The sequence below is a fragment of the Dermochelys coriacea genome, chromosome 19, assembly GCF_009764565.3.
Source record: "Dermochelys coriacea isolate rDerCor1 chromosome 19, rDerCor1.pri.v4, whole genome shotgun sequence".
NCBI classification, from domain to species: domain Eukaryota; kingdom Metazoa; phylum Chordata; order Testudines; family Dermochelyidae; genus Dermochelys; species Dermochelys coriacea.
In genome coordinates, this window is record NC_050086.2 from 19,161,663 (window position 1) to 19,189,307 (window position 27,645).

At 41.5% G+C, this 27,645-nt stretch overlaps 1 protein-coding gene and 1 long non-coding RNA gene across 4 annotated transcripts in view; one reads left to right on the plus strand and one right to left on the minus strand.

Annotated features, from left to right (window-relative positions):
• Positions 1 to 8,402: 8,402 nt before the first annotated feature.
• Positions 8,403 to 10,533, minus strand: LOC122458304. The gene is made up of 2 exons (XR_006278284.1): positions 10,355 to 10,533; positions 8,403 to 9,347 (listed from the first exon to the last, which is right to left on the minus strand). It is a non-coding gene; the product is annotated as an uncharacterized LOC122458304 (long non-coding RNA).
• HNRNPR (heterogeneous nuclear ribonucleoprotein R) overlaps positions 9,567 to 27,645 on the plus strand; it is a 47,696-nt gene continuing 29,617 nt past the window's right edge. Inside the window, exons 1-5 of one of the 3 annotated variants that reach the window (XM_038377631.1) lie at positions 9,567 to 9,970; positions 18,635 to 18,803; positions 21,157 to 21,275; positions 21,698 to 21,805; positions 24,454 to 24,567. In XM_038377631.1, the coding sequence (XP_038233559.1) occupies positions 9,815 to 9,970; positions 18,635 to 18,803; positions 21,157 to 21,275; positions 21,698 to 21,805; positions 24,454 to 24,567 (666 nt within the window). In that variant the 5' untranslated portion in view covers positions 9,567 to 9,814. The remainder of the gene's footprint in view (positions 9,971 to 18,634; positions 18,804 to 21,156; positions 21,276 to 21,697; positions 21,806 to 24,453; positions 24,568 to 27,645) is intronic. The other 2 variants (XM_038377632.2, XM_038377634.1) reach the window with 2 other exon arrangements.

Sequence of the window (27,645 nt, forward strand, 5' to 3'; positions counted from 1 at the left end):
AATGCATCTGATGAAGTGAGCTGTAGCTCACAAAAGCTTATGCTCAAATAAATTTGTTAGTCTCTAAGGTGCCACAAGTACTCCTTTTCTTTTTTGCGAATACAGACTAACACGCTACTCTGAAACCAATAATCAAGTCTGAAGGTGACAAACACATGGATTATTGGGGCTAGATCTCCAAGAAAGAAGGAGTAGTGGATTTTAGCAGCTGAAGGTGGAAGAAGGTGGTATTGTATTCGTATGGTTCTGTTTGTTTTTTGTTTTTTTTTTTTTGCCACAGACCATTTTACGGTTAGAGGGGACCCTCCCGGCCACTGATACTGCCTGGTTATTTAGGGGATGGTGGGTGTCTCCCAGACAAACTAACTCTCCCTCTCCCAGTGCTAATGGGAGTACTTGATCTTCACTGGCGTTCACAGTGACCAGGGGCACAGCACAGCTTTCAAATGTTTCCAAGGGCTTCCAGCACTTTATTGTGCAGGAGTTAGGGCCAACTCTTGTCCAGTCCTCTCCCCAAACAAATTCTAAACCTTAATGGAAATCACTTGTCTAGATTGCAGACAAGTGATCTCCATTAAGGTTTAGAATTTGTTTGGGGAGAGGTATTGGAAACCATTAAGGCCAGATCTTTGCTATCTGCTATAGTTCTCAGAGTGGCAGCCCTGTTAGTCTGTATCAGCAAAAACAACGAGGAGTCCTTGTGGCACCTTAGAGACTAACAAATTTATTTGGGCATAAGCTTCTGATGAAGTGGGTTCTAGCCCACGAAAGCTTACGCTCAAATAAATTTGTTAGTCTCTAAGCTGCCACAAGAACTCTTCGTTGTTTTTGCTATAGTTCTGGCTCTTCAGAGTACTCCCATTGAGTCATAAATAGCAAGCACTAGGATTGGTGCTAGGTGTTTTGTAGGATGAAGACTTTATTTGCAAGCTCTTTGAAGCAAGGATCTGTGTGCAAACTCCGCAACCCTTTGTTAATGTGCTCTGTTTACTTAAGGGGCTTGTAAAAACTTAATGAGCCTACTATGAGTTTTTAAATTGGTGACACAAACAATGAGAAACCAGAAGTTTAACTTTGTCTTTTCAACAGGGTTCGGTTGTACTTGTACAGTGTGGGTCCTAAACATCATTTAAAATACACAGAACCAACCACTTGATGTTTTACTTCCCTTCATATTTTCAGTGTTGCCACTTGTTTGTTTGTGGTTTTGTTTTCTCTCTGTGTTGCTTTATTACTTATTTTTACTGTTCTATGTGTGTGAAGTATTAATCAAATTAAGAATTGACATCCCATAGAAATTGTGTGAGCCTGAGTGAATGCCTTTTACTCTCCTTTCCAGTATCAGAAAATATTGTATTAATATTTGCGATGAGAGCATGACAATTTCCAGTTGACTCATAGAATCATAGAATATCAGGGTTGGAATGGACCTCAGGAGGTCACCTAGTCCAACCCCTTTGCTCAAAGCAGGACCAATCCCCAACTAAATTATCCCAGCCAGGGCTTTGTCAAGCCTTAAAAACTTCAAAGGAAGGAGATTCCACCACCTCCCTAGGTAACGCATTCCAGTGCTTCACCACCCTCCTAATAAAAAAGTTTTTCCTAATATCCAACCTAAACCTCCCCCACTACAACTTGAGACCATTACTTCTTGTTCTGTCATCTGCTACCACTGAGAACAGTCTAGATCCATCCTCTTTGGAACCCCCTTTAGGGTAGTTAAAAGCAGCTATCAAATTCCCCTTCATTCTTCTCTTCTGCAGACTAAACAATCCCAGTTCCCTCAGCCTCTCCTCATAAGTCGTGTGTTCCAGTCCCCTAATCATTTTTGTTGCCCTCCGCTGGACTCTTTCCAATTTTTCCGCATCCTTCTTGTAGTGTGGGGCCCAAAACTGGACACAGTACTTCAGATGAGGCCTCACCAATGTCGAATAGAGGGGAACGATCATGTCCCTCGATCTGCTGGCAATGCCCCTATTTATACATCCCAAAATGCCATTGGCCTTCTTGGCAACAAGAGCACACTGTTGACTCATACCCAGCTTCTCATTCACTGTAACCCCTAGGTCCTTTTCTGCAAAACTGCTGCCTAGCCATTCAGTCCCTAGTCTGTAGCAGTGCATGGGATTCTTCCGTCCTAAGTGCAGGACTCTGCACTTGTCCTTGTTGAACCTCATCAGATTTCTTTTGGCCCAATCCTCTAATTTGTCTAGGGCCTTCTGGATCCTATCCCTACCCTCCAGCGTATCTACCTCTCCTCCCAGTTTAGTGTCATCTGCAAACTTGCTGAGGGTGCAATCCATGCCATCCTCCAGATCATTAGTGAAGATATTGAACAAAACCGTCCCCAGGACCAACCCTTGGGGCACTCCACTTAACACTGGCTGCCAACTAGACATGGAGCCATTGATCACTACCCGGGTGAGCCCGACAATCTAGGCAGCTTTCTATCCACCATATATTCCATTCATCCAGCTCATACTTCTTTAACTTGCTGGCAAGAGTACTGTGGGAGACAGTGTCAAAAGCTTTGCTAAAGTCAAGCAATAACACGTCCACTGCTTTCCCCTCATCCACAGAGCCAGTTATCTCGTCATAGAAGGCAATTAGATTAGTCAGGCATGACTTGCCCTTGGTGAATCCATGCTGACAGTTCCTGATCACTTTCCTCTCCTCTAAGTGCTTCAGAATTGATTCCTTGAGGACCTGCTCCATAATTTTTCCAAGGACTGAGGTGGGGCTGACTGGCCTGTAGTTCCTCGGATCCTCCTTCTTCCCTTTTTAAAAGATGGGCACTACATTAGCCTTTTTCCAGTCGTCCGGGACCTCTCCCAATCACCATGAGTTTTCAAAGATAATGGCCAATGGCTCTGCAATCACATCCACCAACTCCTTTAGCACTCTCAGATTCAGCACATCCGGCCCCATGGACTTGTGCTCGTCCAGCTTTTCTAAATAGTCCCGAATCACTTCTGTCTCCACAGAGGGCTGGTCACCTCCTCCCCATGCTGTGCTGCTCCCCATGTTTAGCATCTTAAAGCCGAGCTGTGTGTGCAGGTAATATGCATGCAAGAGGGATAGTTCTGTGAACTGCAAAAGTCTGTAGCGTGCTAGTGTTTTGGTAGATGCTTCATTTTTCAAGAGCAGCTTTCCCTGAAAATTTATGGTCTACGGTCAGAGTAGGTTATAAAATTGGGCTTCTGGTGCATATTTTTAATGCTTTCACTTAATGGCCACGTCTTTGTTTTATTTATATAGCAGTTTTCAGTATGCTACATTTTGTTGTGTTTACTAGCTTGAGTTGTTAGAAAGGATGATAGAATACATGTACTTCAAGGGTAGTTTTCAGAGTAGCAGCCGTGTTAGTCTGTATTCGCAAAAAGAAAAGGAGTACTTGTGGCACCTTAGAGACTAACAAATTTATTTGAGCATAAGCTTTCGTGAGCTACAGCTCACTTCATGGGATGAAAGTGAGCTGTAGCTCACGAAAGCTTATGCTCAAATAAATTTGTTAGTCTCTAAGGTGCCACAAGTACTCCTTTTTTCAAGGGTAGTGTTAATTTTCTTTTTATCTGATTTAATATTAAATAAACATCTTAAGCAGTGCACCTTATTAATTTTCCCTTGTTTTAATATTCTTTTCTTCTTCCATACCTATGAACTTTAAAATATATATATACTTTTAAACCTAGGGGTCTTTTTTGTACTGGTGGTGCACATCTACCCATTACTTTGATATTGGTGCTGCACATAACAAAATTCATTCCGCACATGGATGAAAAAAATTAGAACATTCGCTGGCCAGGGGGGCTTGAGCCAGCTCTGCATGGTGGGATCTGTGGAGGGAGTGTCACCTCCAACCCCTGACTCACCCCAGCAGGCGACCCAGCCTGTGTGGGTTGCAGGTGGGAGGGGAACAAAAATTATAACTCAAAGGTAGGGGGCTCAGCTCAAAAAGTTTGAAAGCAGCTCAGGGTACAGGGAGGAGGTACCTAAGGACTGTGTGCAGGCAGGGGGCTAGCTCAGGGTGCAGTGAGGGGGTAGCGAGAGGCTGTGTGAGGGCAGAGGGGTAGCATAGGGTGCAGGGAGGGGTAGCTAGGGGCTGTGTGTGGGGATGGGGGTAGCTCAGGGTGTAGGGAGGGAGTAGCTAGGGGCTGTGTGCAGGAAGGGAGGTAGCTTGGGGTGCAGAGAGGGGGGTAGCTAGGGGCTGTGTGCAGGAAGGGAGGTAGCTTGGGGTGCAGAGACGGGGGTAGCTAGGGGCTGTGTGCCGGGAGGGCTCCCCTGTGGTCCCTGTTCCCCGAGGGCTCAGCCAGCCATGGAGCCGGGTTCCCAACCCGTGGCTCTTACTGGCTGCCTGAACAAAGGGGATGGGGTGCTGAGGAGCAGCTTCAACCCCCTGCACCAGTAGCAGCAGGAGACAAGGGAATGCTGCAGCACCAGCCAGAGCAGCAACTGTCCTGCACTGCCCAGCTTTGGCTTCCCACCTCTGACCTGGCCAGGGGGTGGGGAGAGAAGGAGGTGGAGGCGGGTGTGTGGAGCTGCCCCGGGACTGCCCTTCTCTTGCAGTGTAGTTTCCAGGGTTGGGGCAACACCCCTGTGTCTCCCAACTCTGCCCGTGGGCTCAGGGCTTCTGCCCGTGGGGAATAGTGGGGCTCGGGACTCTGGGATTCATCCCTGCTGCTCCCAGCTTCAGCCCCGGGTGGGTGCCGGAGATTGGGGCTTCAGCCCCAAGAGATATGTTGGGGCTTGGGCTCTGGGTTTTAGCCCCATGGCCCCCCCAAAAAGGGTTCAGGGACCCCTTGTTGAGAACCACTGCATTAGATCATGCTATGCATTAGACTACTTCCACCCTTGCAGGTCACAGCCCGTTCCAACTAGGCTTATGCATCTTCTGTGGCTTCCCTGAGAAGCATACTGTGACAGGCTGGATCAATTTGTGAATTCCACTTTGTTTTATGAACACCACTTATGATTATAACCTTTACTGTGGATTAGAGCATCCACTTCATAGCAGAGGTTTGACACCTAGTGGAGAGACTTTAACTGAGAAGCTATGACAAACCAATGCAGGGTCATCAGCCCTTAACAAGTCTTCCTTAATGGAATGATGTTTTCTATCAACAGGAACACACACAAAATGGCCTTGCCTCCTGCTGGTGTTCATCAAAATACCTTTTTGACTAAGGGAAGGTACATTAGGCTGGGCACCAGAATGCCATAAATTAAAGTCACACTTTCTATTGACTGGTATTATTGCACTGTGGTAGCACCAAACTGCCTTGGTCCTGGACTAGGACCCCACTGTTCTATACTCTGTTCAAACACATACTATGATGTTCCCTATCCCCAAAGAACTTACAATAATTCTGTGTGCAACGAGTTGGGTCACAGAGACCCCCTTGGGACTGCCACCTGATGTGCTGAGACTACTTCTGAGCCTGTTTTCCCTGGCAGCTTGGGACTTCAGTACCTTTTCTTGTTGAGCCAGACACACTAGCCTGCTGCAAATACAGACCCAGGTCTGAACCATGTCCCGCAAAAGCTGCAGACTTAACAGAAAATGGCTTAGAAAGTGCTCTTGTCCCCAATGGGGTCCAAACCCTAAATAAATCTGGTTTACTCTGTATAAAGCTTATACAGGGTAAACTCATAAATTGTCCGCCCTCTATAACACTGATAGAGAGATATGCACAGCTCTTTGCTCCCCCAGGTATTCGTTACTTGCTCTGAGTTAATTAATAAGCAAAAAATGATTTTATTAAGTATAAAAAGTAGGATATAAGTTGTTCCAAGTAATGACAGATTACCAAGGAAAATAAAACAAAAACACGCAAGTCTAAGACTAATACAGTAGGAAACTAAATGCAGGTAAATCTCACCCTCAGAGATGTTCCAATAAGCTTCTTTCATAGACTACACTCCTTCCTAGTCTGGGTCCAGTAATCACTCACACTCCCATAGTTACTGTCCTTTGTTCCAGTTTCTTTCAGGCATCTCTTTGGGGTGGAGAGACCATCTCTTGAGCCAGCTGAAGACAAAATGGAGAGGCTTCCAGGGCCTTTTATATTCTCTTTCTTGTGGGCAGAAACCCCTTTGTTCTCCTGTGCAGAATCACAGCAACAAGATGAGTCTGTAGCCACCTGGGCAAGTCCCACATCTATGAATGATTCAGCTTTTTGCAGGCTGACACCATTGTTTACATGTTACTTTGAACATTCACAGGAAAGCTCAGATGTGGATTGGTATCTCTCAAAGTCCATTGCTAGTTAAGTATTCCCAATTACTTGAATAACCCCTTTCACACTATGTTGATTAAATCTGCCTTATGTGCTTCCTACAGCAAACACTTTAAATACAAGCATAAAGCCAACACTCATAACTTCAGATATAAAAGTGATACACGCATACAAATAAGATGAATATATTCAGTAGATCATAACTTTTGCAAAGATATGTTACATAGCATAGCTAGCATACAATATATTCCAGTTATGTCATATTTCTGTAAAGAATTATGGGGTGCAACGTCACACTATGCACTTCAAAACAGTTCTGTAAGGCCCCAGACTTTCCCTAGAAGGGAAGCAAGCATTTTATAGACAGCAGTTGCACAAGGTAATATCTGCCCTAGCTGAGAAGAGAAGGCAGATATCTAATATGACAAACCAAAATCTCAGCCATTTATTTACACTGTTTCTCAAAAAGAACCTGGAAAAACTATGCACGCTATGTATGCTGCCTGTAAAATAGGTCTCCGCTTGCTTACATAACCCAATGTTTCAGTGTTTGTGTAACCCACACACCTGGTTACTTTGCATTTTGCATCTCCTCTAATGGCTGGTTAAAGAGAATAACAGCCACTCTTTCTGCAAGCAAATGTAATGAGTCCTTTAGCTCAAGCACTAGAGGCTTGTGCTATAGTGGTAAAGGCGTAATTCTACTGTTGACCTATATGTGAGAAGTTGTTATAGTTGCACATGATAAAATGTGTTTTTCTTTAAAAAAGAAGAAAAACCTAGAAAGTTACATATACATTCTACTTGCATCTGACGAAGTGGGTATTCACCCACGAAAGCTTATGCTCCAATACATCTGTTAGTCTATAATGTGCCACAGGGCCCTTTGCCAATTATATTGAGAACTTTTAAAAATTGCAAAAGTTAAATACTCAGTAGTTAAAAATACTAGAATTAAGGTTGACCATCCAATCCTAAATTTGCACCCTTTGTATCTGTTATATAATCTTTAATTATTTGATAGTCCCCCACTGTGATGTCTATAAGGAGATAGCTTTCAGGTCTGAGTCACAGCCACGAACGATATAGAGAAACTAGTCACCTATGGTTATGGCAATACAAATTATCAACATGGGTTGAGACTGTTAATTGTTATAAAAACATATTCATTGACTACTTATTTGAAAAAACACATAGATATTTATATTAAAGGGACACCATGGTCAACTCAAACAGGGCCTCAAATTTAAATTTTTTAATATCAAACTCGTAGCCCTGGTCTCCTCTACAAAAGTATATCTGTATAACTACATTGTTCAGGGGTGTGGAAACATAGTTACATAGACCTAACACCCAGTGTAGATAGTGCTATGTCGATGGGAGGACTTCTCTTATTGACACAACTACTGCTTCTCAGGGAGGTTGTCATAAACATACAGCTAAGGGTAACATAAAATCCCTCCTTTGCCTGTAAAGGGTTAAAAAGCTCAGATAACCTGGTAGGCACCTGACCAAAAGGACCAATAAGGGGAGAAGATACTTTCAAATCTGTGGGGGAAGGTTTTTGTTTTGTGCTTCTTTTTTTTCTCTCCCGGACAGCGAGGAACCTGGGCAGGGAAAATACATCTCCTAAAGCCACACTTGAACTAAGCATCTAAGATTACAAATTGTAAGTAATAGGAAGGAAATGCGTTAGATTATCTTTTGGTTTAGCTTGTGAATTTTCCCTAGGCTAGGAGGGAGGTTTATTCCTGTTTTTTTTTTTGTAACTTTAAAGTTTTGCCTAGAGGGGAATCCTCTGTGTTTTGAATCTGCTTACCCTGTAAAATTATCTTCTATCTTGATTTTATAGAGGTGCTTCTTTTACTTTTTCTTTATAATAAAGTTCTGCTTTTAAGAACTGGATTGGTTTTTAGTTCCTAAAAACCCAAGAGGCTGGTCTGTGCTCACCTTGTATACTCTCAAGCTTCCCCAGGAGAGGGGGTGAAGGGGCTTGGGGAGATATTTTGGGGAAACAGGAACTCCAAGTAGTCCTTTTCCTAAATCTTTGTCTAACTTATTTGGTGGTGGCAGGGATACCATTCCAAGGACAAGGAAGAATTTGTGCTTTGGGGAAGTTTTTAACTTAAGCTGGTAGAGATAAGCTTAGGGGGTCTTTCATGTGGGTCCCCACATCTGTTCCCTAGAGCTCAGAGTGGGGAGGGAACCCTGACAGAGGTGGGTTAACTTCTGCAGAGGTAGCATCTTCACTAATTGCTACAGCGCTGCAGCAGCACCAGTGCCGCTGCTCCACTGTAAGAGTCACCAAGCCCTTAAAGTACTTCCAAAGACTTCAAAGCAGTTCTTAAATACTCTCTATCCCTTTGCGGCCCAGCCAGATCAGCATGGAGTATATAATGAAATTGACTTCTTAACACTGCTAATGACAAGCAAATATCTGAATGCATCCGATGAAGTGAGCTGTAGCTCACGAAAGCTTATGCTCAAATAAAATTGTTAGTCTCTAAGGTGCTACAAGTACTCCTTTTCTTTTTGCAAATACAGACTAACACGGCTGCTACTCTGAAGCAAGTATCATCTGTTCAATATCTTCATCAATGATTTAGGTAATGGCATAGAGAGTACACACAAAGTTTGTGGATGATACCAAGCTGGGAGGGGTTGCAAGTGTTTTGGAAGATAGGATTAAAATTCAAAATGATCTGGACAAACTGGAGAAATGGTTTGAAGTAAACAGGATGAAATTCAATTGAGACAAATGCAAAGTACTCCACTTAGGAAGTTGCACACAGACAAAATGGGAAATGCCTGCCTGGGAAAGAGTACTGTGGGAAGGGATCTGGGGGTCATAGTGGATCACAAGTTAAATATGAGTCCAATGTGTAACGCTGTTGCAAAAAAAAGCAAACATCATTCTGGGATGTATTAGCAGGCGTATTGTAAGCAAGACACAAGAAGTAATTCTTCCCCTCTACTCCGCGCTGATTAGGCCTCAACTGTGTCCAGTTCTGTGCGCCACATTTCAGGAAGGATGTGGACAAATTGGAGAAAGTCCAGAGAAGAGCAACACAACCGATGGACGGTCCGGAAAACATGACCTGTGAGGGAAGACTGAAAAAAGGGGTTTGTTCAGTCAGGAGAATGAGCCAGCAGGGGCAGGATACCCGTTTTCAAGGACATAAAAGCGGTTACAGGGAGGAGGGACGGTACGTGTTCCCGCTAACCCCGGGCCATAGGGCAAGAGGCAGCAGACCTCAAAGGCAGCGAGGGCGGTTTGGGTTAGGAAATCTTCCCGTCAGGACGGTAAAGCAGGCTGGGAAACACCCCGCAGGGCTGGTCTCGCCAGACCCTGCGGCAGGCGGCCCCGCCCAGCTCTGGAGGCCGCTCGGGACCAAGGGGCGGGGCGCTTCTCGCCCTCCCTTTGTTCAGCCGGGCGGCGGGAGGAACGTGGCTGCCGCGTTAAATCCCCGAGCTCTGCGCGGCTGGTCTTGCTGATTTCTCCAATTGGCCAGAGGGAATAACGGTGTCCCGCCTCCCACCTCTAATAGGTTTCGGATGGTGCTCGTCTGAGGCCCAATATGCTGATTGGCTACCGCAGGGAGCCCTGGAAGCAGTTCCGGGAAACCCCGCGTGTTGCCGGGGTCGCGCCGCCGTCCATGAGGAGAGAGGAAGTGCGCGCGCGCCATTTGCAGTCGCTACTCAGGCCTCAGCCGCGCCGCGCAGGCCGCGCTCCGGTGAGTGTCGGGAGGCGGCGGCCGCCGCGGGGAGGGGAAGAGCCGGGCTGCCGCGCTCTTAGGCGGAGAGTCCGCGGCCGGGCCTGCGCCCAGGATGGGTAGCCACGCGCTCGAGCGAGGCCCGGCGCGAGAGGAGGCGGGCCCAGGGCGACCGGGCCTTGTGGAAGGCGGGGGCCGTAGGCCGCGCTCGCAGAGGCGCTTCTGGGCACTTGGCTGGGGAGGGAGGCAGCTGCGGCGGCAGCGGCGCAGGCTGAAGCGGCAGGGCTGTGGGGCGCGCAGCGAGCGGCCCACCGTGGCTGGTGGGCGGCTGCTTCCCGGCGGAGTGGGGGGAGGCCCGCTGTGCGTACGGGTCGGGCCCGGCGGCGAGGGTGGCGGGAGACTGACCCGCTCCGCTCCGCTCCGCTCCACCACGTGGATTGGCTCCTGCATGTGGGCGACGAGAGGCCGGCGCTGGCTCCTGCTCCGCGTGAGGCTTAACGCCGACCCTCTTGCCTTACATCTGCTGTGTGTAAGGCGCAGCTCGCTCCCTCCTCAGCCTGTGCCGCTACATAGCAGCTCAGGGAAGCTGCCTGGCGGCAAAGCCCCGTGGCCACGTGAGACCCCTTACCTGCACGGCCACGTGTGCGTGGATTGGCTAGGAACTACCTTGACGAAGTGCTCACTTATCTGTGTTGCCACGATGATGACGACGACACATCCGTTCTCTCTAAAACCACCCGTAGGAAGTATTTTGCTAGTGTGGGTTTTAGTAAGCTAAATTTTACATTAAACCTATTTAAAATAATTCAAGTTACTACTTACCTGTTTCGTTCTAGATGGTAAATCTTACTTAGTGCGAGAAAGATAAAATTCTCTAGGACCTGATCACTGTGAAATTGCATTTTCTTTTGTAAACTTTACCAAACTTCCATTCAGTATCATTTTGAATAAAAATACAGGTTTTTAAAGTGGATTTAGCTACTGTATGTTAGTGGCCTTGTTCTCCATTACTCAGTGTATGTAGCCAGTTACTCTACTTGGCCTATGGTTCAACATAGGTTTATTTAGAGGAAGTTGCATAGACTTTTCTTTGTATCTTTTTTGTCTTCTCTCCCAGTACTGAGCAAGAAGATTCCACCGGCTTTGATACTTTTGTGCTGTGGAGAGCATTGTGAGGGCCACATAAACATTTTGGAGTCATATTTGTGATGTATTACAGAACAATTACTAGTGTCATACACAGTATATTTTGTAGGAGTAAAAAAGCTTCTGTAATTTCAAACTACAGTGCTTTTTTAATCCTGTCTGTGAAGTGACTGGCTTTTCTGTGTAAATTATAGGGTTTGCAGACTAGCAAAATTCTACTTAACCTTTTTATTCTAAAAGCTGTGTTTCCTAAGAGTATTTAACATCCCTACTCAAGTGTCTGTCTAGGTAGTTATGACGTGAATCACAGTAATTAATATTGGATTTATTCTGGCAGTATCACTGTGTAGTAGATAAATGATTATTATCTCTGTTTTACAGATCGAGAACTGAAGTGTCCTTTTGGAAGATAAATTCATGGATGTGAGGGCATGTCTTCACTGCAGAGTTAATTTGAGTGATAACTCAAGTGTTGTCCCTAACTTGAGTCCCATCCACACCCAAACCTTTAACTTGAGTTGGCTTACCTTTTTGTGGGATGAAGTGGGGGGTTAGCACAATTTGTCAGCTGCTAGTACAATCACCGAAGCCTAATGTATACTAGGAAATTAGGTCGGTATATCTATGTTGCTCAGAGGTGTGTAAAAAAAAAAAAAAAAAAAAAAAAAAAAAAAAGTCCATACCCCTGAGCAATGTGGTTAAACTGACCTAACCCCCAGTGCAAGGTCACTGGTAGAAACCCTCCAATTGACATAGGTAGCCTCTTGCAACTGGAGTGGTGTTAGGCTAATTTGAGAGGGAGTTGACTCAAATGTAGATAATGTAATATGAGTTAATTCTGCAGTGAAGATACAGCCTTCGACATTCATACCATGATGACAGGGTATTATACATCTATATAGATATTCTTGAGCATAGCCTCTCAACCTGGGGTTGTAATGACCTCCCTCTAGATGTGGGGGAGGTGTCCCTATGCTTTCCCATATCATGAGGTCATTTTATGGGAAAGGTTAAGAATAGCTGGTCTGGAGGGGTGGATGTGTTAAATACTCATTGTAACAATTGTATTTACTGTACTAGAAGTTAGACTTTAGGACCTTGGTAATTTGCAAAGCTCTTAATTTGCATGAAGGCAGTAGTTTCATAGCAAAAACGTAGTCCTGTAGCTTGTTTACTACTTTTACACTAATTAATGTTTTGTAGTATATCTTATATAATTGAAACTGTCATAAATAACTACTTATTTGTATCACAAGAATTGCTTAAGGCAGTGGTTTTCAACCTTTTTTTCATTTTGTGGACCCCCTACATTTCAGTTGAAGATGTTGACCCATTTGGAAATCTTAGACATAGTCTTGGGCCCCTTGGGTCCTGGACCAAGGTTGAAAACCACTGACTTAAGGTAAACTGATGCATTATAATTGTTTTTTTTTTTTTTTGGTGTGTGTAGAACTTGCAAAACTTTCTTCTGGATTGCCAGTCGGAAGTGTGAGCTAGTGAGGTTCTTCAGTAATTCAAGTCACTGTTCAACTTCCGTTATAAACCCTTGCATTCCCTCACATCTTTATTAAATTCTTCTTTTGGATTTAAACTGTCCATGATCTTAGAAAGAACAGGAGTACTTGTGGCACCTTAGAGACTAACAAATTTATTAGAGCATAAGCTTTTGTGGGCTACAGCCCACTTCATCGGATGCATAGAACGGAACATATAGTAAGAAGATGTATATAATACACACACATACAGAGAAGGTAGAAGTTGCCATACAAACTGTAAGAGGCTAATTAAGATGAGCTATTATCAGGCGAAAAAAAATCTTTTGTAGTGATAATCAAGATGGCCCATTTAGACAGTTGACAAGAAGGCGTAAGGATACTTAACATGGGGTAATAGATTCAATATGTGAATACATTCTACATGTGTAATGACCCAGCCACTGAGTGGCTATTACCCCATGTTAAGTATCCTGGCGCCTTCTTGTCAACTGTCTAAATGGGCCATCTTGATCATCACTACAAAAGATTTTTTTTCTCCTGCTGATAATAGCTCGTCTTAATTAATTAGCCTCTTACAGTTTGTATGGCAACTTCCACCTTCTCTGTATGTGGGTGTGTATTATAAACATCTTCTTACTATATGTTTCATTCTGTGCATCCGATGAAGTGGGCTGTAGCTAAATTTGTTAGTCTCTAAGGTGCCACAAGTACGCCTATTCTTTTTGTGGATACAGACTAACACGGCTGCTACTCTGAAACATGATCTTAGACTGAAGGTAACTTTTTTTTTTTTTGGGTGGCGGGATGGGTAAATCTGTTCTGCTGTGCTTCAGTAAAGCTACTGGGGTAGGACATAATTTTTCAGTTTCAAAAAACCCCTTTTTTGATACATTGAACATTTTGAAGTTCAGCCATATGATTTATCAATGTAATGTTTTTAAACCTCCAATGAGGGATTAGCTGTCTAGTAGATGGTGATGGCTGGGGGTGGGGAAATTTAGGGCAGGTCTACACTATGGGGCTAAATCAATCTAAATTATCCAACTCCAGCTACGTGAATAACGTAGCTGGAGTTGACATATCTTACATTGACTTACTGCGGTGTCTACACCATGCTGGGTCGATGGGAGTTTCTCCCGTCAACTTACCTTATGCTTCTCATCCTGGTGGGGAACCGGAGTCGACAGGAGAGCGATCGGCATTTGATTTAGTGGGTCTTCACTAGACTCAGTAAATTGATCCCTGGATTGAGCGCTGCAGCATCAGTCCACCAGTAAGCGGAGACAAGCCCTTTGAAATGGCTTTGGTGCAGGCTCAGAGCAGAATATCCATAAGGTTTTTAGTTACGTCTGCTGCACTTTAAAGTTGATTATGTACAGCTTTGCTGCTTAATGGTAGCACAACTGTTGTAGCAAGTTGAATAGCAGTCCAGAACAAGTCCATGTTCTCAGCAGCTGTATCATCTTGTAGCTGGATTTATACTAAAGGAGAACTATTTTGCTGGGAAAAGTGTAGGTTTGACTACTTGAATTACTTGCGCATTACTCCTCCCCCACCCCAGGTAACTAAAAAATACCTGGAGTTCCAACTTTGCATGTGGCTAGACCTCAATGAGGGTTAATTATTTTAAGACTTTGAGATATGGGTGGGCAGGTAACTCAACAAAAATAATAGTGCTGTCTTCAGTTGCATAGTTGGCAGTGCTAATATGGAGTCTTATGTAAAACACCATTCTGCAACTTCAAAATGGTGCAGTTAGGTAATGGCCTGGACACCAATATGGATTCTACACAAAACATCCACACTTACAATCTACAGTTGCTCCCAAACTTTATATACTGCTGCTTGCTCAGTAGGCACATCTTTATACGTATGCACATCCTGAAGTCCACCTGTCTTTGCACATTTTACAGATTTTACGCATAGCAAAGTAAATGATCCTTCTGGAAGTGTATCTATAATCTTTGCATACATCTGGGTTAAAGAATCTCCCTGTCCCCCCGAAACTTGGGTTGTGCAATTTCTGTATGTGTACCTAATCAGTTTTATTTGTGCTTTCATGTATGGCTCAGACTACCAACCAGCCATGTCATGGGCATGATCCACGTGCAAACTCAAACATCTCTCCTCCTTTTTCTTTTTTACACTTGCTTCACTTCAAAGTTCTTTTCTAGTCTGAATAGTGAAAGTAAACATGTTACCTTCTTAATCAACTGATCTTATAGCATATTCAGTTAACTTTCTTTGGTGACAAAGAAATTGTACTGGTGTTTACTTCTGGTGTCTTTGCATAGCTGACACAGCTAAGAGAAAGAGAGCTGGATTATCTTCCTTTTTGTGCATCAGTATGACTCTTGAATTCCAGTTATACCTGTGCAGCCCCATAGAAGGCAATGGGGTCATAAGGGTGCTGCAGGGGATATATGATTTGGCTTGTGTGTTGATGAAGCATGAAGGAAAAATCACCATTTAACATTTAGATTCTTGTCTGAGTTTGCAAAACTAGCAGATGGGGGGGAAAAAAAAACCTCTGCTTGTGATTGGAATAGTGTGCATGTTCATTTGGAAATCACTGAGACACAAATTACTCCTACCATAATACTTTCATGTTTCAGAGTAGAATCACACTTAAAGAAGAGTTTGCAGTTAGACACATGACAGGAAATGCATAGTTAAGGATGAATAATCTTAACTTTGCTGGTTTGTGCACATGCATTAGAGTAGTCCTAAATTATGTGATCTCATACTAATTCTCAAGTGTTTTTTACAAAGATAAACCGCTTTGGTATGAATATACTTGACTTGCATGAAGTGAAGTAAAATAGGCTTAAAATTCATACTAAAAGTGCATTCTACATTGGAGTAATACTGTAGCAAAAACTTATTGGATTGTATACTCCTATATAAATACCAAGCTGATAGTGACACTACATATTTCATACCATTAGGTTACAGAAATAATTCTTCATAGCTTATGAGAAGCTTTAGCTGTGGAACTGCAAATGCATTAAGTTTGCAGCTAAAAGTGTACTGCCAATAATTCTCAGCACAAGTTTTAGGTAAGCTTGAGAACATGACTAAAGTCTTAATATTTTCCATCAGGAGAGAGTTGAATACTCTCTGAAAATGACATTTGAAGTGTTAATCCAGTTTTAAGAAAAGCCTCTTAAAGGGATATCAATTTAAACTACACACTGAGGAACATTTTTACTGTTAGAGGTAATGCAATTACTGAAGTTGAGGCTATTTGTCTATTTCACTTATTTACTTTGCATAATCAGTTTCACCCTTTCCCTGTATTTTCTTGTGCAAAACCCTATAAGTGAGAGAAACTAAAGTAAAATGATTGTCAAGCTACAAAAACTGGCAAAGGGTTTGGGGTGGTGGGGGAGAAGAGACAAGATGACTCAAAGGCTGATATAGTACCTGAAACAATTTTTTAAAACTATTTCAAGTTATTGGAGGGCAGGGATGACTTTTAAAGATACCTAACACGAGCAAATTTCTAGCCTTAGTTTAGTATTTATTGACTTTTGTGTAATTCACTGCACAAACTTAATGTTGCAGTAATGTTTTGGGATTTAATATAACATGAGTTTGGTGAATATTGTGTGTAGAGGTGAATAAGCATGGCTCTATTGACATGTTTTGTACAGTAATATTGTCACTTTAAATCAGGGTGGATACAATTTAAAAAAAAAAATCCAGAAATCAGATTTGATGAAATGCTTTTAGAGGAAAAAACCTATCTAAAGATTAGTTTTAATTAAGATACATTATAGCTAATCATGGAATAGGGATTATAAATTCTAATTCTATAGTATGAGACAATATATTCATGAAATTTTTAAGAAAAGTTTTGTAAATGAGTTCCAATAGTTCATGGATTAGGGACCCAATCTTATAGGGTTCCAGGGGCTTCTGTATAGATTATTTAGGTTAATCTTTCTATCTACCCAATGTGACTCAGTGCAAGTCTAAAAGATGACATCAGATGCTTAGTTTTGCAGTTCTCAAACTGTGGATTTGTGTCTCCAGAGATAACATGCTTGTTAATAGCAAAAATGTTTTAAAATAAATATATAGAGGAGAGAAATAACAGACCTCCAAACCTATTGTCCCTCTGCAAATTTGTGTACACAGTCAGTCCCTTACCTCTCTCTAAAAGTGCAGTTTCAAAATCTTCAATGAATAGAAGATTGTGGGGGTGGACTAGATCTAGACAAGGAGACATCTGGAGATAAATGTGAGAAGGGAGGGACAGGCAGTAGAAACAAAAGTATAACTGTTTGTTTGAGCAGCATATTCCAGAAGTCTTGAGGTCTTTTTGAGCGTAGCCTTCATTTATTTGAGATCTACCACTACATTCTCTCACTAGAAGGGAAAACCTATAACGCCAGTTTGAGTCTCCTCTATCCCTGAGTTGTGAAGAATATGTATTAAGGTTATAACAACCAACAAGAATACACTTTTATGTGGAAATCCATGATTAAATCGAGACTTCCTGACTAGTGATTTAAATCATGATTTAAAGTGATTTTAATACATTCAAATTAGGTTATAGCATATGGTTTCTATTTAAAAGTAATATGAGGCTTGATCAAGAAGCAGAATGAACAGTCTAACTGCATACATGTATACCACGCCACTGCTGAAGTTGGCTTTGTTATATAGCTTGCATAAGGGAGTGTGTCACTTGAGTCTTGTCCCCTCCCAGTCACCACAGTTCTCTCAATCCATTGCAGAATCTCTCTTATCTGTCTAATAAGAATGATTTGGCTCAAGCCAGCAAGTTTGCCCTGGTGCATTTTCAGAGCAGTGCATAGGCTTTAGTTTGGAAGCTTTGGATACGTTGCTTGTCTTGGGTGTAGTTATTTAGGAGATTTGTTCTGTGGTAGCTGACTAGATATCTTGAGGCTTAAACATTAGAAAAAGTTTATTCTTGAACCATCTTCAAATCATGTATTCCATTTTATTTTTTATTTTATTTCCATGGCATTGCTCCTTTTATGTTGCATATGTCTGTGTAGTTACCGTTCCATCGCTGATACATGCATCATCAACTTTTCTTTCATGTCTTATAAGGCCTAGCACCATTTGCATCTCTGCTGATCTTATACAGTTGACAATCCTAATTAGGTAGTTGTTTGCAACCTCAGCCATGAAAGCTGAGGTGAAAACATCTATTGGCTGGCTAATAGAGAAATTGAGACAAATTTTACAGTGAATTAGGCAAAGCCCATTAGAGTTGTCTAAGACAGTAGCTGTGCCTCTTTTTTGAATGCACATCCTTGCAACCTCTATTGATTGTTGCATCAAGTCTTTTACTTATGAGAAATTCAGGATGCTGCAGTCATGGCTGCATTTGAAACTAGTAAAATTCAAAATATCTTGTTATGCTACAATTTGCAGAATCTAAAACATTCTACCTGAAGTGGTTTTTCACTTTCAGATTTGTACCACTATGGATTGAAATTGGTAATATGTCGTAGTATGGCACTTTCCCTGTTTGAGTTCTGAAGCATGCTGAGCAAAAGTATGGCCTCTCATGTAACATTAAGTTGGGTTTGAAAGAAGGCATGACAGCAAGCCAGGAAACTATGTGAAAGTTGGCAAACATATTGACATTGATATGTTAAGATACCCTGCATAAAAAATAATCATTTTAAGATTAGAGGAATGGGAGATGAAAATAGCAGTAGTTTTGATGTGGCTTATTGTTCACCAATTGAAGGGTATTATGTAATACACCAGTACATTCCAGCTGCTATGGTAACCAGATACCTTACTGACAATCAAAGTTGAGTTTAGATTTGATGTACATGAAGTACTTAAAAATGTAAATTCTTCCATGTACATGTTCCACAATGTTACATGACTGTACTTATTGAAACTTAAATCAGCTGCATCCCAAAAGCATTAAATACGATTTTGATACAGGTCATTTGCAGCATGTATACCAATTAGTTTAGATAAATCATGCGTTGTCCTACAAACTAGTTATTTCTGGCTTAATGTAATATAGCTCCTGAATTTTTTCCAGCAGCATAATAAAATGGCTAATCAGGTGAATGGTAATGCGGTACAGTTAAAAGAAGAGGAAGAACCAATGGATACTTCCAGTGTAACTCACACAGAACACTACAAGACACTGATAGAGGCAGGCCTCCCACAGAAGGTGGCAGAGAGACTTGATGAAATATTTCAGACAGGTATAATATACATTTCTTGTTTCTGATTGGTTATGAAAGTGAGGGCATACCATTTTCAAATTTTATAGATTAAGGTTTAAAAATTCTCACTGTGTTTGATCTGTGTAGCTCTGAATGTATTGCTACTTTCACTTCCCTGAAGGCAAATTTGGGTTTGACACTTTTTTTTTTTTTTTTTTTTTAAAATTATTGGAATCGTCCTTAGTGTTGAATGAAATCCTAGTTGCTTCAGGAGACAGTGCATCAGTTTGTCTTAGACTTTCACAAGTAAAGATGTATGTTCCAGCATACTAAATTGCACATTTTTCTTAATCCAAATCAGTCATCACTTTGCTTTTACTTTTCTACTGTCAACTCCTCACAGTGACTCTTAGAACACTTAAGGGCTGAGTAGATGGCTCAGTGGGGAAAGCAACTAGCTTGTTTTGACTGGGACGACATTTGAACTCCAGTCTGCCTATGGATTTTATGTTCTGTCTAGTTCCAGCTGAACAGTTGAATCCATGTTCGTCATTACACTGAAGTTTTCACTCTAACTGCATTTTAACACAAGTCCAGGAGTAAGCTCTTCAGCAAATTGAATAATATAGTCTCTGGAAATCCTAGCAAGAACGGGTCCCTTTGCAGGAGGAGGTTTTTTGTTGTTTTTTTTGGGGGAGGGGAGGGGATAATTTCCCTCCATTATTTTGGTCTTATAAATGAAAACTTCCTCTTCCTCTTTAGAGTGTTCTTCGAACAGATCTAGAGACATAAATGGAACTGCTTCATGCACTTACCTGAATATTTCAGTGACAAGATGCCAGTTTCTCCTTTTAAACAGTCTAAAATTTCCACAAACCAAGTGAAGGCAGTTCAAAATAATACCTTATCCATCTTCAGTATGTTGATATTCTGGCTTGTGTGGGCGATTTCTTTTGGAAGTCAGTCCAGTGAGTTTCTGCCAGCTTTTATTTGCTTAGAGATGCATTTCTCTAAGTGTGGGTTATGATAATATCCACATCATGGCTTGAGGATAGATATAAATGGCTGGGCAAGGGACTTGTAGGACTCTAGTCTAGAAGGTGTTGAAGTTGTGTTGTGAGGAGTTCTCAAGTAAGGGTATTTTAACCCAGAAATTGACTAGCTAGTATGACTTCATTGCATGGGTAACTTTTGAAAACACATTTGTTCAAATTTCCTTAATACCAACTGAAGATGTTCTACACTATGCAGGATTTTATCAGCTCTATTAGTTGCTTTTGATTCCACAGCCAAATTTGGGGATGTACTCTGGGATTTTTAATCTGCTCAGTCTTTTTATTTGTGAATGATACAGGTGCCTTCCAATATGCAGGATCATTTCTGAAATGCAGTCTTTGTGCTCTGTGATATTGTGTTCTTGAACTCCAGTGGAGATTAAGGAGTGTGCAGTAATTTAAATTCCAGAATGTTCAGTGTTGTGAGGAGTTCAGTATGTGGATTCACACTGAAGACTTAAATATCAGCAGGTTTCTTGGAAAATGTAATCTTTGTCTGTAACTGGCAGCACTCCATAGCTTCCATAAAACCACTGATATTGCAAAGAGAGTAAAAACTTCTAAATAATTTGAAAATAACATGCGATTCAGAACTGGTCCACTGTCTTTGGGTCTGTACCTGTAAAGCTGCTAATAGTGTACTTGGGGTACATAGCAGGGCTCGAAATGTCTTTCTGGATACTAAAAACTGTGGATGGGTCAAAACGTTTTTTTTGCACTTTCCCAAGTGGAAAATCCACTGTAATCTCCACTCTTCCCATCTACTTTAAGAAGTAAACAAATTGTTCTATCTCTAATGCTTTTTGAGGTGAGGCAGGAGGTGGCTATAAGTGGCTCAGGTCCTCAGTCAGTTGGCTCCCTTTTCATTATGGGTAGGGTACAGGCAAGTGAATAAGGTATAGGCAGTGTTTCCCTGTCAGTGTATTTTAGAATGGCTCCATTCAAAGAAAGGAAACTTAAAGCTTTGGGTTCACAGATCTGTTGGAAATATGAGCCAGAGTTAATTATTTCAAACCCTGGTATGTAGCATTGCTTTATGCAACAGATTGGATTTCCAAAGCTTCTGAAACTATTACTCTTGGTTTAATATTGCACTTAGTTTACTGTAGTGCCTAGGTATATACATTTTAATTTCTTAACGTTTTCATTCGTATACCCATATCCTTTCATATACTTGTGTAGGAGTATGTAGTTAATATTAAATAATGCATAATTCTATTTACTAATATGCAGCATAACTATTGCTTGTTTTTAAAAGCAAATAGCTTAGTTGTTAGCCATCTTGCTTTTGTATAATTAAACAGAAATCTGTAACTTTTCTGTCTTTAACTTTTTAGGGTTGGTAGCTTATGTCGATCTTGATGAGAGAGCAATTGATGCTCTTAGGGAATTTAATGAAGAAGGAGCCCTCTCTGTATTACAGCAGTTTAAAGAAAGTGACCTGTCGCATGTACAGGTAAGGTGAGAGCTCCAGAAGTGTGAGCAAATAAGTGTAATGGTGTTTTGGCACTTCTGAGTTCCCATAAAGCAAATACTTGATGGTGCAGTATTCTAATGTTTCAGACTCAAATTGGAAGTTTGATATATATCTTTGATATTGGTATTTTGAGTGCAAGGCAAAAGCCTCTAATGCTGGAACGAGCACTATAGTGAGTGAATATGTGACCTGTTAGTGCTAGCTGGAGCCTTATTGTCTTTAACAGTCATCAGTTTGTTCTGATGATTTACATCAGCTGGGATGTTCTTAATGTAATTACCAAAATGCCAAAGGAATCCTTAACATGACACATTGGCTTTTGTGATGTGTAAGATCCAGTGGCTTTAGATGGCTTTTTATAATACGCTCCAATTGAATTACTTAATAAATTGTGTCTACAGAACAAAAGTGCATTTTTATGTGGAGTTATGAAGACCTACAGGCAGAGAGAGAAACAAGGAAGCAAAGTACAAGAGTCAACAAAGGGACCAGATGAAGCAAAGATTAAGGTAATGTGTTTAGATACAGCTTAATTTTTGTAATGGAGGAGCAGGTATATTTGTCTCTAGAAAGAGACTGGGTAAATCTGAGTATGCTCATAAATCCTCTTGAATACACTGAAGTAGCATACAACACTGTTTGGAAGCTTTCCACTCTGATACTGTCAGGAAATGCACATAAGACAAATACTTAAGAGGCATGCTTCCACTAGTAAACTAGCAGGTGTTTCAAATTAAATACTTGATGTGAAACTTTGGTTACTGTAAATATGTGAATTTGAAGGACTAGACTGAGGCCTGTCTGAAGAGAGCATGCCTGAGTGACTTTTTTCCATCAAATTTTGTAGTAATATAGATATTTTTTGGAAACTTGGAAATAAACCATAGCACACATCTTAAGCAACTGTTATGAATAGGGGTCTGCTTAAATTGTGGAAAAATCACACATTTTTTGAAGGTTGAGCGGGACATAAAGCGCAGATTTCGTGGATGTGTTCATACAGTTGTAAGTTCCCTGTCACCTTTACTTCTGTGCTGCTGCTGATGGCGGCACCGCCTTCAGAGCTGAGCAGTGGGATAGTGGCATCTGCTGGCAGAAGTAAGGGTGGCATGGAATATACAACTATATTTGTTGCACAAAAGTCAGCATGGTTTCTGTAAGGGAGATCATGCAAGGGGGTCTCCAGTGGACATAGTGTACTTAGATTTCCAGGAAGCCTTTGACAAGGTCCCTCACCAAAGGCTCTTGCGTATATTAAGTTGTCATGGGATAAGAGGGAAGATCCTTTCATGGGTTGAGAACTCGTTAAGACAGGGAACAAAGGGTAGGAATAAATGGTAAATTTTCAAAATGGAGAGGGGTATCTAGTGATGTTCCTCAAGGTTCAGTCCTAGGATCAATCCTATTCAAGTTTTTCATAAATGATCTGGAGAAGGGGGTAAACAGTGAGGTGGCAAAGTTTGCAGATGATACTAAACTGCTCAAGATAGTAACGACCAAAGCAGACTCAGAAAAACTTCTTCAAAAAGATCTCACAAAACTAAGTGATTGGCAACAAAATGTGGATAATATGGATAAATGTAAAGTAATGCACATGGGAAAAAATAACCCCAACTATACAAACAATATGATGGGGGTCTAATTTAGCTACAGTTAATCAGGAAAGAGAGCTTAGAGTCATCGTGGATAGTTCTCTGAAGACGTCAACGCAGTGTGTAGCGGCAGTCAGAAAAGCAAACTAGATGTTAGGAATCATTAAAAAGGGGATAGAGAATAACTTATTGCCCTTATATAAATCTGTGGTACATCCACATCTTGAATACTGTGTACAGATGTGGTCTCATATAAAAAAAGATATACTGGCATTAGAAAAGATTCAGAGAAGGGGAACTAAAATGATTAGGGGTTTGGAATGGGTCTCATATAAGGAAAGATTAGAGGCTAGGACTTTTCAGCTTGGAAAAGAGGAGACTAAAGGGGGATATGATGGAGGTCTATAAAATGAGCGGTGTAGAGAAAGTGAATAAGGAAAAGCTACTTGCTTGTTCCCATAATATAAGAACTAGGGGCCACCAAACGAAATTAATGGGCAGCAGGTTTAAAACAAAGAAAAGGAAGTTCTTCTTCACTCAGTGCACAGTCAACCTGTAGAACTCTTTGCCTGAGGAGGTTGTGAAGGCTAGGACTTATAACAGGGTTTAAAAAAGAGCTGGATAAGTTCATGGAGGTTAAGTCCATTAATGGCTATTTGGCAGGATGGGTAAGGAATGGTGTCCCTAGCCTCTGTTTGTCAGAGGGAGGAGGTGGATGGCAGGAGAGAGATCACTTGATCATTACCTGTTAGGTTCACTCCCCCGGGGCACCTGGCATTGGCCACTGTCGGTAGACAGGATACTGGGCTGGATGGACGTTTGGTCTGACCCAGTATGGCCGTTCTTATGTTCTTATGAACACGACTGTGAAATTTGCTCTTTATGCCCTGACCAACTGGTGAAAAAGTGTAGATTCTCTCCTTCCTTTCCTTCCCCCATTTTAAGTAGACCTGTACGCATGACTGTTGCTTAAGATGTGCTAGGTGTTTTATCCCAGGTTTCCAGAAATATCTCTCTATTACCACAGAATTTTAATGGAAAAGAGTCATGCCAGTCATGGCCCTATAGTATAAGGTAAAAGTAAACAAAAAGACAAGATTTTTTTCACAGCCATGAATTTGATAGACCCCCCCCCCCCCCCCCCCCGTTGAGGCAAACTAGGTGCCCAAAAAGTGTGTTGTGTTGTGTGTGTGGTTTTTTTTAAATGCATGCAACTTTTGGGAGGAACGTGTAGTGTGCTGTTCAATGTATCGTACAGAATGCACTAAATACTGGAAATATGTTGCTTCTGGGACACGGTGTCAGTATATCTGTTTGCTTAAAACACAAGTGTGTTCAGTCTTCCTTTTCTGAAAAGCAAGCTGAACAGTTTTTTGCTGTAAACTTTTCTATACAATGTAACACTTGCTTCTGTGCCCACTGACAGTGGTCTGCACAGCCTCCTGAGGAGGCCTAAAGCTTGCTGTACGCTCCTGACAAAGTGCAAATTAGGAAATGTCAATCCCAATTAACCGTCATATCATTAAAACTATCTATCTAATGTGACAACTTTTTATAATTTTCAGGCTTTGCTAGAGAGGACTGGTTATACTCTAGATGTGACCACGGGACAGAGAAAATATGGGGGCCCTCCTCCAGACACTGTCTACTCAGGCATTCAGCCTGGTATTGGAACAGAGGTTAGTATGTGCAGATTATTCCAGTGGGCCTTTTTCTTATGCTTTTCATAAAAAAAATTCAGGAAATTAGAATTACTAGAAGTAAACGATACAACAAGTAAAAGCATAGTCTTGCAGATAAGGGCACACTTCAGTATCCTATTGGCTTTCCTCAATTACATTCTGCTTCTGCAGAAAATAACCACTGATGGCAGAAGAAGCAGAGATGGTGTAGAGAATAAAATTACTTGAACAAGCTTTTAAAATAGGATAAGATGACCAAACTGTCAGATGACTTAAAAGACTAGCCAAACAGATCTGTTTGAAAAGAAACCATTTGACCCTTTTCTTGTACAATGTGACTGTAACTTGAGGGACACTAATTGGTTTTGTTAGAGACTACAGATGTAAGATGTTAGAGACTACAGATGTACTACTGCAAATGTAAGTAAAGTGTTCACGTAGAGAGCTCTGAAGTGTATACTAAATAAATGAGTATTTGTGGATAGATTGCCTACATTTTGTGGATCGTTCACATACATTTTGTTTGTTACACAAGCATCCTGGAAACTGTCAGAGGACTACTATCAAAACTTCAGTTCTGTCAGTGAAATCCATTATTAATAAAATTATTGAAAAGGCAAATTTAATTAAGTACTTTTTGTTCAAATAGTCTTGAATAAACATATTGGCATCAATAGCTGCCCCACAGCATCTTAATAGAATCTTCCTGTAAATTGCTGTAGGGAATCCATTGTTGTTATCTGTTTTCCCACTAGCTAAAACATTAGTTTTAAGGGGGTTGTCATTTCCTTTGTCATTGATTAATTGAGTCCACTATTACTTGTCTACATCCATCTGTTCTGCAATAAATTTGAAATTTTGCTGCAAGTGAAAATAACATTCACTCTCAATTATATAAATAATATAATATAATTTAAAAAAGGCAAGAGGACACAACACTTAGTAAAGGAAACTTTTATATATTTGTCCGAAAGGACCTCTTAATTATCCTGCATTGTGTGGCTCAGTCTGGTGTAGGTCCCCAGCTTTTAAGAGCCCTAAATTCACCCTGAAGTTATAGTTCTACAAAGGAAAACTGAATGAAGTTGGATATGTTAGGGTTGGGGTGGATTTGGTTTTTGTTCTGTCGATGCATTTGATTTACCAAATTCCCCCATCTCCCTCGCAAACTTAAAATTTAACTGAATTTTACATCCAAATCTCACACTGGTTAACAGTTTGTATGCCAAATTTTAGCCTAGGATTGACATCGTTCGCTTGAATTGAAGACCCTGTGCAATGCGGATGTTCAGCTGAAACTGCTAAACTGCTCCTATAGCTATTTACAGAAATAAAGTTTATGTATCCATTTTATGACACTTAATTTCAAATTGTATATATTGGTATGTAAATCAGGAGCCTATTACTATCCTTTACATTGAGAAGCTATTGATGTTATATAAGTGGTGGTCTGGCTGCTCACTTCCTTTTCTTAGTTCCTCCACAGTAGCCATATACAACTGCTGGTACTGCAGACTTCCTTTCTACCTAGTCTAGCAGAATGATTGGGAGTAGTACAGTGAATGGTAACCCCTGTGAATCTACATTGTATAGTTGAGAGGGTTTAAGAACAGACAACCTGAGGGGCACTAATTTAATCTTTTATATACATGGAGAGGAACTCTTCCATCTCCTTCTCCAGGGATGGAGTTTGAATTAGGCATTAACACAGCTGACCTGTATACTAAATGCATGAAATGGCACTGTGAAACAAAAGTCAAGAAACACTAAAGTTAAGATTGCACTCACAATCTTATGCATATGCAAAAGGATACAGCTTGGGTCTTGAATTCCATCTAATCAGGCCACAATGATTTGTGTATAGAAATAGTAATGTTCATAATGGTAAATTGTTATTTTTAAGGCTGGATCTTCCATCTTCTTTTCAGTATTTATAGGTATTATAGTGATGCTAAAATTTATACTGAAATTAGGGCCTTGTTGCGTTAGGCATTGTATGCTCACTTAGTTTAAACAGGCAAGGCAAAGCATGGGAGGGGAAATGGAAGCACGAGGTGAATGAGTTCATTGTGTGGTGCTGCTGATGTGATTACATGACATAGTATGAATGACAAATATCTATTTATTCCTCCGGATAATATAAAGTAGTGTTAAATAGCTGTATTATGACTCCTGCCTGAAGGCACTCAGTTCGAGTCCCCCAAGACTCAATCACCCTTGTTCATGAATCCACTAGGGACACAATGTCATGCTGGTGTAATCAGCTCTGTCTTTCTACTGCTGTTTACCTCTTCTGATACCTTCTGTATATTGGGGCCTGGATGAAAACCAACTTGCTGAGGCTCCTTTAAAATAAGGAGATAATGCTGCTTTGAAGACTTTTTGCAAAATCTACAGTTTGTTAATCTGGAGATCTTGTTAAATTTGTTTTTAGACCCCCAGATTGCTTCTTTTGGCCAGAAATACCTTTTTGTCAATGGATGTTGACAGTTACATCCCCTTGCCTCCCGCAATCCCCTTTTCTCCGTTTATAGTTTTCTATAATTTTGTTACCTTTAGTCTTGACTGTTGGGATGGGCTATACATCAGGCCTAATGAGAGCTCATCAGAAGCTCCACCTTCTGAATAAGGTAGGCTGGCAAGAACATATTGAGCTTGATTGCTTCTAGAGATTCAAGACAAATATCTAGTGTAAGCTTAACAGTGAATGAAATTCTAAATTCTTAGCTGACAACCATGCTTCTGGCGGTAGGGCAGAGGTGGGCAAACTATGGTCTCCGGGCCACATCTGGCCTGTGAGACTGTCCTGCCCGGCCCCTGAGCTCCAGCTGGGAAAGCTTGCCCCCGGCCCCTCTCCTGCTATCCCCCCCTCCCCTACAGCCTGAGCGCGCTGTGCCGCCAGCGCTCTGGCCTGCCGCTCTTCCCAGGTAACGTGGTGGCATGGCTGGCTCCAGCATGGTAAGGGGGCAGGGAGCAGGAGGTCCTGGGGCAGCAGTCAGGGGACAGAGAGCAGGAAGCGGTTGGATGGGTCGGGGGTTCTGATGTGGGAGGCAGGGGGCGGTTGGATGGGTCAGG